Raw genomic sequence first — 15,414 nt, 5'->3', positions numbered from 1 at the left:
ATATATAAGTCTCTGTGTGTACATGTTTGTGTGTGTGTGTGTGTGTGTGTGTGTGTGTGTGTGTGTGTGTGTATCTGTATATCTATAGATATATATATAAAATGTAGACTTGCAGCCTAACTACTTCATTTGGTATGAATTAGTGGGAAGTATGAATTTAAAATATATATTTACTAATTATACATTTATACATTAAGCTTATAGCCCCTATTTATTTATCCATAAAAATGTAAAATCAAGAGCTCCAGCAGCAAGCAAAATTTTTAGGGACACAATGGTTTGGGATGATTGTTCAAACAAAATAGAATTCTTACTGATCCCAAAAGCAGCTTGCACTTACCTATTGTTGCATTTATCTGAATTTTATAGGGCAGGTCAATAAATATTTTTCTCTTAAAATGTATACAATCTGTGCATTTATGGCTTACACTGTTAATCTCTTTTCAGTGTATGGATCATCCAAAACTGGCTTTGACTTCACATATATTTTGGTAAGCATAACAACAATATTTCAGAATGTTAAATTGATTAAATGAGGATGACCCAAGAAATAATAATATCTTTTAAGTACTAGATACTTTCATCAATTGATCAAAATAAAGGAAAAAAATGATCTGGAAAATATGGCAGAAATTTGTGGCTAGTTTTTTTTTCTTTTCAGACGATTGTATTAAGCTTATGTAAGAAATTTGTATAATATTGCAGCTGCAAGTTCGTTTTAACATTACTTCTACAGCACACTATTGACCATCCAATTATACTGAATTTCATTTATATACATAAGTGACCACTAAGTTTATGGAGACTTTTTATACTGATTTAATAGAATATTGATTAAAAGCAAGGTTTGAGTGGGTTGCCATTGAACAGTGTAGTGCCATACAAAAGGCAAGGATGCAGCAATATCTATTCAAAGCCTATAGCTATTTCATGTTATATATCTTTTCTTTTCTTTTTTATGTCTGGACTCAAATGGCAGGCTTTGTGGAAAGCCAAGCTTTCCAAATAAATATTTTTCATACTATCATGCCGTGGAATTTATCTACTCTTGAATGATGGAAGAAAGCTTACAGTGTTTTATGTAAGGAATCAACACAGTTAATGGATAAGGCAAAGGAACCTGAGAATTATGGATTCCACAAATGTCTATTTTTCAACATGCCAGGTAACTCTTGGGCTTATGACAACAGCTGGAATTCCCATTGCTAAGCAAGACAGGTATTAAGTGAGTTGTGCCTGCTTTTGCAAACTTTTTTTTTGCCACAGTTATTAAATGAATCAGTGAAGTTGTTAAGCTATGTGATGTGGAATGTCGTCTGGATTTCCAGGGAAGGAAGAGGTGCATTCCAGATGAGACTGCAAATTTGGAGATTTTGCTTGGGAGAAAGAAGGTCAGGATAGGTCAGAATACAGTATATCTTTAATGATGCAAGTAGTTGTTTTACTTTCACAAGATCTTTGTCCATAGATGAGGCACAGTAAGAAAGGTGCTTAGAAGTAACACTGCATTTCTTTGGTTTGGAGCTTCAACATGAGGTTATTAGGATAATTTGGCATTTCCACTGATTTTATTTGTCGGAAGCCAGCTAGGATGGTCTCAAATAGCCTTCATGTGACTCTGGGACGCTGCAAATATATTAAATATATGTCTGTTGCCAAGCACCCAAATTTTGATCATGTAACTAAGAGGAATGCTGCAATGGTTATGAGAGGACGGATAGTGAGTCAATTTTTTCAGTGCTTTTATAACTTTGAACGGTTACTGAACAAACAGTTGTAAGTTGAGGACTACCAGTACTCCTACTTGAATAATATCAACTCTTGGTTCTTCCTGCACATAGACAAAAGTCCTGACCATCATGGTGTTTAACTCTTACCAAAATCCATTATTGTTGAGATGACAGCATAAGTACAGACCAAATGCAATGTAAGAGTATGTTACCAACGTTTAATTTATTAAAGGACTGAACAAGGAACAGAGTAAAATGTCAGCCCTGGTTCAAATGCTTTGCTGGAAACCCTGAAGCTTAGCCTTTAAAATATGAAGGTACATTGTTGGTACAGTGGTACCTTGGTACTCAGCTGTTTTGAAACTCATCGAATTTGGTACTCAAAGATTTTGACACAAAATTTTTGACTGGTACTCATTATTTGGTACTCAATGCACAGGTTAGATCTTGTTGGTGTCAGCTGCCTTGTGACTCACTACATTATTTCTTATGGGAAAAATTTGTTTGGTACTCATCATTTTTGGCACCTCCTGGAACCAATTAATGATGAGTATCAAGGTACCAATGCACATAATTTCCATTTATCAAGAGCTATGCTTCCATGATTTCATATAGTTAATTCAAACAGCTCTCCTAGCTAATCTTTGGAAAGTTCTGACTAAATCCTACTTGCCATTTTTATCTGCTTAGGTAGTTATTGTTTGAAAACTGGCCAGGATACATAAATGTCTTGCAACTGGCATCAAGATTCTGAAATAGATATGTTATTTTTCATATATAACGTTTTCATACTGAAGAGAGCAGTGGTGACCGAAACAGTTTCCCTTTGCCCAATCCCCATTTCCTGACCCAAAGCAGTGATTATTTAGAGGAGAACTACTGACACTCTCCCAAATATTCTAAAATCCTAGAAATCCAGTATTTTAAAATCTAGGAGGGAATTGCCACAGGTAAGGGAGTAAACTTTCTGCAATGAATTTTTAATGTAGAGGACCATAAGAGGGCAAGGCTCATCCTTCCTCTTCTTTCCAGCAAATCACAAGAAACACGGGAATGTATAACAAGAAATAAACTGCAGAGTTGTAGAGTGCCTTTGAGTAAAGGCATGTAAAATTATTCCCCGCCACCTCTGGCGAAGACTGATTTCTACAGAAACTATATGTTCCCAGAAGCCAGCTTTGCTTACCCCATTGGACAATTTCACACAGACAGTTTCAAAAATAATATTTTCGAGGTGGCAGACCAAGGAGCTGGTGGGAAGGTGGCTCTCCAAAACACAGTCAAAGGAAACAATGCAAAAACACATATGCTGTTTCTGGTTGAAGCAGAAGGATACAAAAACATCCACTGGACCACTGAGAGGCTGCTTGGGATATTCCCTGCTTTGCAGGGGCTGTTGTGAGAGCACCAACCCCCTGTTCCCACAACCAGGGCTTTTTTTCTCATAGAACGCTCAGAACGGAGTTCCGGCACCTTTTTGGGATGGAACCTTATAGGGTAGGCAAGGCGGGTTTGTATGACATGTGTGAGTTCCGGCACCTTTTCCTTTTACAAAAAAAGCACTGCCCACAACTATCACATTCTTTTATACAGCATTTTTGCAGGTAGTCCTCAACTTACAACCATTCATTTAGCGACCGTTCTAAGTTACAACAGCACTGAAAAAAATGACTCATGACCATTTTCACATTTACAATCACTGCATGGTCACATGATCAAAACCCAGAAGCTTGGCAATTGACTCATATTTATGATGTTTGCAGTGTCCCGGGGTCATGTGATCACCTTTTGCAATCTTTTCACAAGCAAAATCAATGGAGAAGCCAGTTTCACTTAACAACCAGGTTGCTAACTCAACAGCTGGAGTGATTCACTTAACAACTGTGGCAAGAAAGGTAGCAAAACTCACTTAACTGTCTTGTTTAAGCAATGGACATTGGGGTCATAAGTCAAGGACCATCTATATTTGTACATAGTGGTGACCAATAAATTACTAATGGTTTGTCTATGCAGATTCTCTGCCCAATCTATAGTCTAATCAGCTAGTTTAAATGACTGATATGTTTGGGAAGGTATGACAGTCAACTTGTAATACAGAACTGCCCAATGGAAAAATTATGCAGAAATTTCACTTTCATTATATTATAGACTGATTTCTAATGGGACCAGTAGGGATAGCCTAGTTCAAAATACTGTTAGTTCTCAACTTACAACAGTTCATTTAGTGACTGTTCAAAGTTACAATGGCACTGAAAAAGTAACTTATGACCATTTTTCACACTTACGCCCGTTGCAGCATCCCCAGGGTCACGTGATCAGAATTTGGGCGCTTGGCAACTGACTCATATTTGTGACATGTACAGTGTCCAGGGATCATGTGATGACCTTTTATGACTGTCTGACAAGCAAAGTCAATGGGCAAGCCAAATTCTCTGAACAACCATATTACTAATTTAACAACTGAAGTGATTCACTTAACATCGGTATCAAGAAAGTTCCAAAAAATGGAGCAAAACTCACTTAGCATCAGAAATTTGGGGCTCAATTGTGGTTGTAAGCGATGGACTATCTGTAGTAAGAGTAGATCAATGGCTGCACATCGTGTTCTCTGTGATTGCTTGCCAATTTCATTCTTCTCTTAATCTTATTTTAAGCCTTCTGCATTAGTGCTACAATACTAAATTGCCAGTGAGAAATGCTGCTGCTTTGCCTTAGAAACGTTTTCAAGTCATAACGGGGTGATCCTCAAGGTGATTTTGGGGAGGCATGCTATACATGAGCAATCCCTATTGTCTTTATTGCTTTTAAGCAACGGTGATTCATGCTATGCAACAGGAGAATTATTGCAAGTCCCAAATACTAGGGTGCCAGCTTATGCCAATCTAAGGATTTTATTCTAGTCCATTATTGCAAAGACTGTCCAACATACCTGATGGCAACAGCAGATTGTTATTTTCCAGATGTTGTAAGTTTATCTAACCTTTGTAGATTTTGATTTATTATTTTAATGGAACTGGGTTGCAATCTAAAATATTGAGCATATATTTCAAATCAGCAGCAGCCAAAAACAATCATATTTCTTCAAATGATGTCTGCCTTAGGGAGAAATCCTCGGCCAAAACTTTACGAATATTTCATTGCTTTGGATATTTCCTGAAACTGGGATTCAGAACTCATACACACCAAGAGATCTCTAGACAGTTTAAATGGGAAATTGCTGATAAGCATAGCATCCAAGCAGATAAATGCTTTCTACTGAAATGAATGGGGATGCATTTCTAAGGGAACCAGTTGCTAAATCTGCTGCAATTAAAACTACAAAATATAAGGAAAAACTTCCAGGGAAGAAAGAGTGGACTGACGACAGCTCCAAGAAAAGCAGAGCTGACAACTGCAGTGAAATGAAGAGCGGGCTTGAGATTACCCACCAGTGCTCCAGACATTTGCTCCTTGTAAGGAGACTGCCAGACAGCACTCTCCAGCAGGTTTAATGCACCGAGAAATGTGAGAATAGCCATCTTGCTCAAACTGCAATCTGTGCCTTTGAAATGATACTAGATTCACATTTTCTAATTAATTCTGGAAATTGCTTCTTGGTTGCTTTTTCAGCTGATAGGAATCTTGGGACTAACAAGAGTTATAGCACAGAGTATCCTTCAAACCTTAGCAAAAGTAATCTTAAATACAAGCTTAAGGACTTAATGAACAGTAAAAGAATGATTGAGACTTTGATTTTAGAAAGTCACAAACAAATTAAGAGTCCAGATAAATTTAAAATAATGTTTTGGAATTAATTAAAAGAATCCTTCTAGTGGAATAATGCTTTTGTTTGACTATTCACACACACACACACACACACACACACACACACACACACACACACACACACACGTATATGTATGTGTGTATGTATGTATGTGTGTGTATGTGTATATGTGTATGTGTATGTGTGTGTACAAGAACATACAGGACAAGAACAATGGTCACAGGTGTGGGCACATATGGCTAGTCACAACCATGTTTGATTTTGCCAACGCTGAGGCCGTAGCCCGGGATAACACCAAGGGCAGCCGGTTGTTCAAGGAGGCCTGGCTATCCGACGAAAACTCCATTAACCATCATACAGACCTTTTACCTTCTTGCCAGATGGTCAGGGGGTGGGAGGAACGATGCTATGACTTACAACGGGCACAACGAGCCTGCTCTTTGCAGGACCTGAACAACACTGCTACAGGCAGAACAACAGTGATCCCCGGGAAGGATGAATCTTCAATGTGCCCTGTGTCAGACTTTGGGACATGCCCTGTATTAGATCCCGATTTGGAGGGTGTGGCCACAACAATGATCCCCAGGAAGGACGAATCCACAACATGCCCGGCTTTAAGTCTTGAGACGGAGGCTCAGGTTCAACCAAAGAAGAGGGAGGGAGATACAAAACAACTGCGGCTGGGTAATCGGCTCCCTGATGTGTATATTCACTAGGGGAGCGACCATGAATAAGAAAACAACTTTTGATCCTGCAAGCATGCGAAGAAATGCGGGACATTTAGAAACGCTATGTCCGATTGAAGTCATTAGACCGCTGACCTGCTCAATGAGCAGGGTGCAAAAGCAGCTGGCTATATAGGCAGACTCCCGGATCTCCTATTCTTACTCTGATGACATCAGCAGTTTGGCCGACGAAAGCTAAGTGTTTTGCATATTAAAAAGTTTGTGTGTGTGTGTCTGTGTCTGTGTGTACACACACACACACACACACACTTTGACGCTTGATACAAATATCAACACACACACACACAGACACTTTGACGTTTGATACAAATATGAAACTAAGAGAGTGGCCTGGATAATTGTCATATACTGGATGTACAAATAAATTTAATAACATTTAATTTAATAACATTGAATGAAGCTTGTTAAAGTTTAAAGAACTTTAAGAGTTTTGTGAAAAGAGACCGAGAAAACAATTAAAAGATCTAGGACATTATCTGAAGGAACTAATCAAGATAGAAGTAAAAGGAAGAAATATAAGGTTGGTTTATTTTATCAAGGTTAATGTAGGTATGTTGTTATCTCTGAAAAGAGACTTTTCTGAACAAAACTAAATGACAAGATTTTAAGGATTTGTTCATTGAGATGAGATGAGATATGGGAAGAAAGAGATCATTTGCTGTATTTTAAGAGATGATAAGATTAAAATTGTTATGATGAAGGGTGAAGTAATTTCTTTATACATTTAATTTTCTTCACAATAGTCTTGTTTTTTCTTTTTTCTTTTCTGCATAATATATTTTTCTTTGTTTTTTAACTTGTATTAATTTTTATCATTGTAATTGTAATTTTTTTAATAAAATTACTATTAACAGGCTACAAATACAAAGATAGCAATAGTTACAGGATAAAAATTTTGACTTGGGGCTTTACTAAAGCTGAAAATCTTCATAACTTTAAATTTTTAAGCCCTAGCACACTTGTCAACGAGCAGAGCAAAAGCACTCTCCTTGTCTCCTTGGACTCAAGATTGTGTCGCAGCAAAATACAATCAAGAAACCTTTGATCAATAGAATAGGGTGGTGACAGGTACTCCTCATTCACTGTTGTTAGTGATTATTGACAAACTGGTAATGATCATACTGCAGCATGCCATTCAGACTAATGACATTAGCATTCTGTAAAGGTCAAAAGAATGGCTAAAAAAAGACTGAGTTGTGTATGGGTTAGTTGTCAGAAACCCTAAACTTTAGTCATATTTAGAGTACAGAAGAATTGGAGCTTCTATTTTTACAAACAAGGAGTATGATTTTACATTAGGGTAGAAACTTATCCTTAAGGTTCCTAAAATCTGTGTCTCTATAAATCAATGCACAAGGTAGCTGCTGAACTTCCATGCTCATAGACAACAGACATGCAATCTTTGTGCTATTGTGTGTGTAAAGAGATTTATTTAGCCAGTTCAATAAATGTCAGTGTTCTAATTTTGAAAGCAAATCAACTGCCACTGAAATGGTTTAGATTTGGGGGTAGGCTGCCTCTTTATGAAATTACTACCACAAATAGCAAATTATCTACATCTTGTTTTCAGACACAATAGGTCTGTGGTAGCAAACCTATGGCACACGTGCCACAGGTGGCACACAGAGCCCTCTCTGTGGGCACACATGCCGTTGTCCCAGTCCTAGGCCTTCAGCTGGGTTTTATAAAATCTTTTCACTTTAGGCCTCTGCTGCCGTGGTTCAATCAATTTCAACTTCTCGCGGGGAAAAAAAAAAGATCTCGCAAAGTTGGAATTGATTGATTGAACTTTTTAGTCCCACCCAGTCTGCCGTTACCACCGCAGCCATGCCCACCCAATGGGCCACACCCACCCAATGGGCCACGCCCACCCGGCACCCAACGATACATAAGTGGGTTTTGGGTTCCAGTTTGGGCACTCGGTCTCTAAAAGGTTCTCCATCACTGCAATAGGTCCTAAGATATTCTTGTTCTGGCCATCAAATACAAATAGTACAATGACTAAATTTGCCTCTATGGACTCTTCCCAGAGCACTAGTTCTAATGGTCTGCCAAAAACCTGATGTTAATACTAGAACTGCCTAATCAACTGAATCTTTGACACCTGCCACATTAGAAACATATTTCATTTTCCAGTAAGATAAAACTTGTAAGGTAATTTTTTTTTTTGCAAAATTGGATCTTTTAATATGTAATGAACATCTTCATTTTTATATAATGGTTATATGAGGTGGATTAATCAAAGCAAACAGTAAGGAAATAAGTAGCATAATTATTGTACTTACTTTGAGAGACTCTTACTAGCTCAGTGACACTGAAAACACCTGATGTGACAAAACTGTCTTGGAAGCCCAAATGTCCTAAAAAAAACACAAGAAAGTTACAGATGTTGTTATCCTTAAGCACTTAATGATAGTATTGTCAAATATTTAAGTTAGTGTCAGTTTTAATGTGAAAGAAACTGAATATTTAATTTTTCACTTATCATTAATTGCTATTTGGCTAGACTGACATATGGTGAGAATATAGAGAATTTAACCCCCTAGCCATGAGAATTGTACTTATTAAAACACAACCCTGGAAACCTGAAAGAAAAGAAAGTCATTTTAATAAATATTTATTTACATGACCGTAATTAACTACTAAAATTAAATAATCATATCTAGAAATGGGATAACTCCTTTTAAATATTATTTTTCATAGAAATATTTAGTCATAAATATCCGTTCAGATGGTCAAAGCGGGATGTAAGGATGTATTCTTCATTTTCTGAAGTTGCGTTAAGGAAACCTTAAAAGAACAGCTGTTTAAAAAGGTTTGAAAGTATTTTCAAAAGAAAAAGAAAAAAAAAGAAAAGAAAAAGAAAGGTAACACAATCTTTACATAAGAAAGCTTCAATCCTCCAAAGCTTTTTCAGATATAAAGGTGTTCAGGTTGTTTGTTCTTTTTAATAAAAGCATTTTACATCAAATGTTATTTTCCTTTATGTAGCCAATTTTATTTACTTTATCTATTTTTCAAGTTTATATAGCTGCCCATCTTACAAAGAAGTGACTTTGGGCAGTGTACTACAAAGTTAAAAAAAAACACCATTCATAAATGACAATATTTATGACGATTAAAAACATTTAAAAATATAAAATGCAGCTAAAAAGTAATCAGCAAAGGGGGCTTAATAATAACCGAGCCATCTTGCCAGTTCCCTGGGGGGGGGGGTTCCTTGGCCCAAAGGCACAACCAGGTCTTGAGAGACTTTTGGAAAGTCAAGAGCAATGGTGGCAGCCTAACCTCAAGGAGAAGACATTCAACAACATGGATGCCACAGCGAAGGCCTACTGCTGTGGGTCCACCAAATGTAACTCTCTATATATGACAGAACCTGCAACATGCCCTCTGTACTGGATGTGATAGGGTGGAGATGTGTAATTGGGAAGCAGCAGTCCCTCAAATAACCCTGTTCTGCAGGTTATTTTGAAGGTCAAAATGTCAAAACCAGCTAGATATCCTGGGTTTAAGTCCCATGAACTATCTCTATTTATGAGCCACAATTCAGAATCTGAGTCTGTCAATGTTGCTCCAGCTGAGCCTGTGTGGATTGGCAGCTTCAGAAACCATTAATCCAGGATTCATTTGAGACTAAGCAGCCCCAGGCATCTCCTGATCAACTGGAGCAGTCAGATGATGAGGCACAATTCCTAGCCACCACCTCCATCCCCCCATTACAAGATGCATGTAGCAGGAAGCAGAGCAATGTTCCTCAACGAGGCTCCTCAACTAGGCAAATGGTGAGAAATGAATAATCACAGCCAAGTATCTGCAGACAGATTTATGTAGCTGCTTTGCCTTTAGTCTTTGTAGGGAAAAAAACCTGTTTGGATTCCTAGTTTGTGATGCTTGTTCTTCTGTTTACTAATCTGGGTTACTTTAATTTGAACTATTGGACTGATCACTATGTGACTTAGCACTTTAACTCCTGGGACAAATTTGGACCACTCTACTACTAATTAAATTCAAGCTGACTTATTCAAGCAAGCTTTCTTTGCACAGATCTTGACTTGCAATCTTGTCTACTGTTATCTGCTTAACGTCTTAGCAATTGTATCTTCACATGTGAGTCTGCAAACCTCAGACAGAGTACCGTATATACTTGAGTATAAGCCGAATTTTTCAGCCCACTTTTTGGGCTGAAAAATTCCACTTCGGCTTATACTCCAGTCAACAAAAAAACTTACCGAGGACTTGTGCGCGGCCGAGGCTTTGGAGCTTCCGGGATCGCGCTCACCTCTCCCAAGCCACCGCCGTCCGGAGACCTGCCGTAGTTTGGGGAGGTTTGGGGAGGTGCGCGCGCACCTCCCCAAACCTCCCCAAACGAAGCCGGGTCTCCGTTCCTCTGCGCCCTGCCTGCCTGCTTCTTTCCACAGCGGAAAGAAGCAGGCAGGCAGGGCACAGAGGAACGGAGACCCGGCGACGTTTGGGGATATTTGGAGAGGCGCCCAAACCTCCCCAAACGTCGCCGGGTCTCCGTTCCTCCGCCCCCTGCCTGCCTGCTTCTTTCTGCTGTGGAAAGAAGCAGGCAGGCAGGGCACAGAGGAACGGAGACCCGGCGACGTTTGGGGATATTTGGAGAGGCGCCCAAACCTCCCCAAACGTCGCCGGGTCTCCGTTCCTCCGCCCCCTGCCTGCCTGCTTCTTTCCACAGCGGAAAGAAGCAGGCAGGCAGGGCACAGAGGAACGGAGACCCGGCGACGTTTGTGGATATTTGGAGAGGCGCCCAAACCTCCCCAAACGTCGCCGGGTCTCCGTTCCTCCGCCCCCTGCCTGCCTGCTTCTTTCTGCTGTGGAAAGAAGCAGGCAGGCAGGGCACAGAGGAACGGAGACCCGGCGACGTTTGGGGATATTTGGAGAGGCGCCCAAACCTCCCCAAACGTCGCCGGGTCTCCGTTCCTCCGCCCCCTGCCTGCCTGCTTCTTTCCACAGCGGAAAGAAGCAGGCAGGCAGGGCACAGAGGAACGGAGACCCGGCGACGTTTGTGGATATTTGGAGAGGCGCCCAAACCTCCCCAAACGTCGCCGGGTCTCCGTTCCTCCGCCCCCTGCCTGCCTGCTTCTTTCCACAGCGGAAAGAAGCAGGCAGGCAGGGCACAGAGGAACGGAGACCCGGCGACGTTTGTGGATATTTGGAGAGGCGCCCAAACCTCCCCAAACGTCGCCGGGTCTCCGTTCCTCCGCCCCCTGCCTGCCTGCTTCTTTCCGCTGTGGAACGAAGCAGCCTGAACGAAGCAGGCTGCTTCTTTCCACTGCGGAACGAAGCAGCCTGCCTGCTTCTTTCCGCTGCGGAATGAAGCAGCCGGCGGCGGAGGCTTGCAGAACGGCGGATCGGCTTATACTCAAGTCACCAACTTTTTCCAGTTTTTGGGGGTGAAATTGGGGGTCTCGGCTTATACTCGAGTCGGCTTATACTCAAGTATATACGGTAATCTCTATCTTAGGCTAAGACAGCTTGACCACATATTACTAAGTATAAATCATGAATATTTTCTTGTGACTGAAGATAATTTGAGGTAATGTGTAAAATCTGTCCAAATGTACAGATTAAGCAAAATAACCCCCACCAAAATTGCAACTCAGTAATTCATTTATTGTGTTATTTATTTATTATGAAATTTATGCCATGCTTTCTCTTTTTAATGGAGAAACAAAATTATAAACAACAAAATAATTCTGAGGAAAAATAAAACTGAAGTACACTTTTTTTGACTGCATACACACATACGAAGACCTACCCACATAGTAATTATCATGCATCCTGGATGATTATGGGGACAAATAAATAATCAAGTATTTTCTAGTAATACATATTTTCTAGTAATACATATGACATTATTTACAAGGACACTTCGAAAGAATCACTAAAATAACTGCAATATGCCAGATCAAGGTGAAAAAGGGGGGGGGGGAGAAACCCACAAGTCAGGCACAATGCAATATGTACTGGCTATAATGATGATCGTGTGAATAAGGGATGCTATGAAGGTTGTGATTTGGTTGTAAAATTATTCTTTAGCACTGTAAAAACTGTAAATGGTTACTAAATGAGTGGTTGATAAGTGAGGACTATTTGTACTGTGAAATCACAATAGCTGGAAGTGAGAGTGTATAACTTAAGAAATGGGGTTTTAAGCCTGTCCAGATGAGACTAGAAATTGCTTCCTGCTTCCAATTTACTAGGACGTGGTGGCTCAGTGGGTTAGGACGCTGAGCTTGTCGATCAGAAGGTTGGCAGTTTGGCGGGTCGAATCCCGAGTGCCGCGTAACAGAGTGAGCACCTGTTACTCGTCCCAGCTTCTGCCAACCTAGCAGTTCGAAAGCACATAAAAAAAATGCAAGTAGAAAAATAGGGACCGCTATGGTGGGAAGGTAACAGTGTTCCGTGCGCCTTTGACGTCTAGTCATGCCGGCCACATGACCACGGAGACGTCCTCAGACAAGCGCTGGCTCTTCGGCTTTGAAACGAAGATGAGCACCGGCCCCTAGAGTCGGAAACGACTAGCACACATGTGCGGGGGAACCTTTACCTTTTTTAATAATGAACAATTTGTTAACACTTTCTAGCAATTTGTGACAATTGCTCAAAACTACAAATGACAATTGACAAATCTCTTAAATAAGGTATTTTCAAAGTATGGCAACTCTTCACTAGAGTAGTAGTAGTTCTATACATATTTAAAATTATCCATCCAAGAATAAGTCCCACTCTGTGTATGTTCATTGACATATTCCCCTCTGTGTAGCTTATTCCTACTGAGTTTACAACCACTGCATTCAAACTTACTGTTGCCAGGTAGAATACATGTTTATATATAAAACTGAAAAATTTGGAATACCACTATTGCAATGGGATATGAGAATGATTTGGGGAGACAGAAGAGCCTCAGATTATGCAACAGTCAGATAAGAGACAGCTAAACCCACAGAACGAATGAAGCATGGCAAACATCTAAGAAGGGATCCTTCCTATTTTATGGACTGTAAAGGTTAGGTGAGGGAGATGTAGTTTTAGACTAGTATAGATGATGTTAATGTAACCTTACAATAAAGATAGAGATGGTACTGGACTTGCCTGGACTAACTTGCAAGGCTGACAATTATATTTCTTTCTTGTATACTACATAAGGTAAGAGTAAATCTCTATCTGGCTTGGAAATTATGACTGTGATCTTGGTTTCATGATATTCAAATGTCAGATTAAGATTCCTAAATGGGTCATGAAAGTTTTGTTTACATATATTACATATATTATCAATATATTGCGGTATCTATAGATGGCTTGGCGGAACAGTTAATTTGGACAAAAATACCATGATTTGTTCTATGCATAGTATGAAGATATACTTTCAGATATTATGACATCTACCCAAAAGAACAAATATAAAACACTTTTCAAAGGTGTTTTTATCCCACCTTTATGGTTTTATAAATAACTCAAAGTGGCAAACATACCTAGTACAACTTCTTCCTTCTATTTTCCCCACAAAGCAACTCTTCTTTTATATTTTATTTACTCAGTTTATGCCTTTCTACTCTGCCGAGCACTGATCTGTTTACCTAATACTGCAATATATTTAATGTGAGGAGAATGTATGATGTTAAATACATGATCATTATGTTAAATATTAATTGTTTAACAGTGTAAACAGATAGTTTAGGTCAAGGTAATTTGCTTCTCTTTTTAAAAAAATACACCAACAAAATTCTTCTGTACTTGATGACAGAATGGCTGTTTAGTTTAATAACCTTTTTTTTTACTGAAATACAGTAGTTATCTCTCATTTTTTCCCCTTTTTTATTCTGTCAAACTATTATCAACCTGTCATTAGAAGCTGTCAGGAGCTGGCTTTTTCCTGCTTTCAATCAACCTTCAATTGCTGTTGTTTGAAACACATATCCAAAATTCTTTTAAGACAGCACTAAAAACATATCTAAAAAAACAAATATCTTGTTTTTCCCCCCCAAAAGAACACTTAAACCTGTGTTTTGGAAAGCATTGGATATTATGTGAGTAAATCGCTCCGCGAAAGTCATGTATTCTATCTACCTCAGCAACTTAAAAATGTGTGGACTTCAACTCCCAGAATTCCCCATTCAACATGAACTGAGATTACTGTGGTTGAGAAGCACTAGTAGTCTAATCTCTCCAAATTAGCATGAAGGATGATGTGATGAAAAGGACGGAGATGTACCTGTAGCAGACTGGACTGTTAATAAAGCTAAATATATCTATCTGTTGAAAAGCACTAGTAGTCTAATCTCTCCAAATTAGCATGAAGGATGATGTGATGAAAAGGACGGAGATGTACCTGTAGCAGACTGGACTGTTAATAAAGCTAAATATATCTATCTGTTGAGTGTAGAAGAATAATTGTCACTTCATGACAGAACTGAAATAGAGACAGTCATCCTAAACTGTAATACTGGTAGTTCTCGACTTACAACAGTTCATTTAGTGACTGTTCAAAGTTACAACGGCACAGAAAAAAGTGACTTATGACCATTTTCCACACTTACGATCATTGCAACATCCCCGTGGTCACATGATCAGAATTAGGATGCTTAGCAACTGGTTCATATTTATGATGGTTGCTATGTCCCAGGGTCATGTGATCACCTTTTGCAATGTTCTGACAAGCAAAGTCAATGGAGAAGCCAGAGTCACTTAACAACCAGGTTACCAACTTAATTACAACGATTCACTTAACAATGGTGGCAAGAAAAGTTGTAAAATAGAGCAAAACTCTTTTAACAAATATCTCACTTAGCAACATAAATTTGGGGCTCAATTGTGGTTGTAAGTCAAGGACTACCTGTACTGTAAAACTGTAACAGAGAATTAGGACAGCTTTTCCTTTTAAATTTGTCTCTATACTACCCCAAAAAGTCTTAAAGAAAAGAGGATGCAAAATATATCAAAGTTGTCATCATAAGCTACAATCCTACAAGGCTAGTGTATATTTAAGTCCATGCAACTTAAAGTTGCTAGCTTCCCATTCAGATGACTGAAAAAGATGACCCAGAGGAATCATTGATGCTCTCTGAGCTTGGTTGCTTGCTCGTAGTTGTTTTGTTACTAGATTTTTAATATCCAAAAATATAATTAGAATTGAAACTTCAAAAGA

At 39.1% G+C, this 15,414-nt stretch overlaps 1 protein-coding gene across 3 annotated transcripts in view; it reads right to left on the bottom strand.

The window, feature by feature from the left end:
* The window catches only part of NFIA (nuclear factor I A), a 328,904-nt gene that overhangs the window by 100,946 nt on the left and 212,544 nt on the right, over positions 1–15,414 (bottom strand). For all 3 annotated transcript variants that reach the window (XM_083360531.1, XM_083360530.1, XM_083360532.1), the window contains exon 4: positions 8,528–8,602. In XM_083360531.1, coding sequence (XP_083216657.1) covers positions 8,528–8,602 — 75 coding nt within the window. The remainder of the gene's footprint in view (positions 1–8,527; positions 8,603–15,414) is intronic.

Source organism: Vipera ursinii (genome assembly GCF_947247035.1).
Source record: "Vipera ursinii genome assembly, chromosome: 3".
NCBI classification, from domain to species: domain Eukaryota; kingdom Metazoa; phylum Chordata; class Lepidosauria; order Squamata; family Viperidae; genus Vipera; species Vipera ursinii.
Note: the sequence above shows the minus strand (reverse complement) of the source record. Positions and strands in the feature narration are given on the sequence as shown.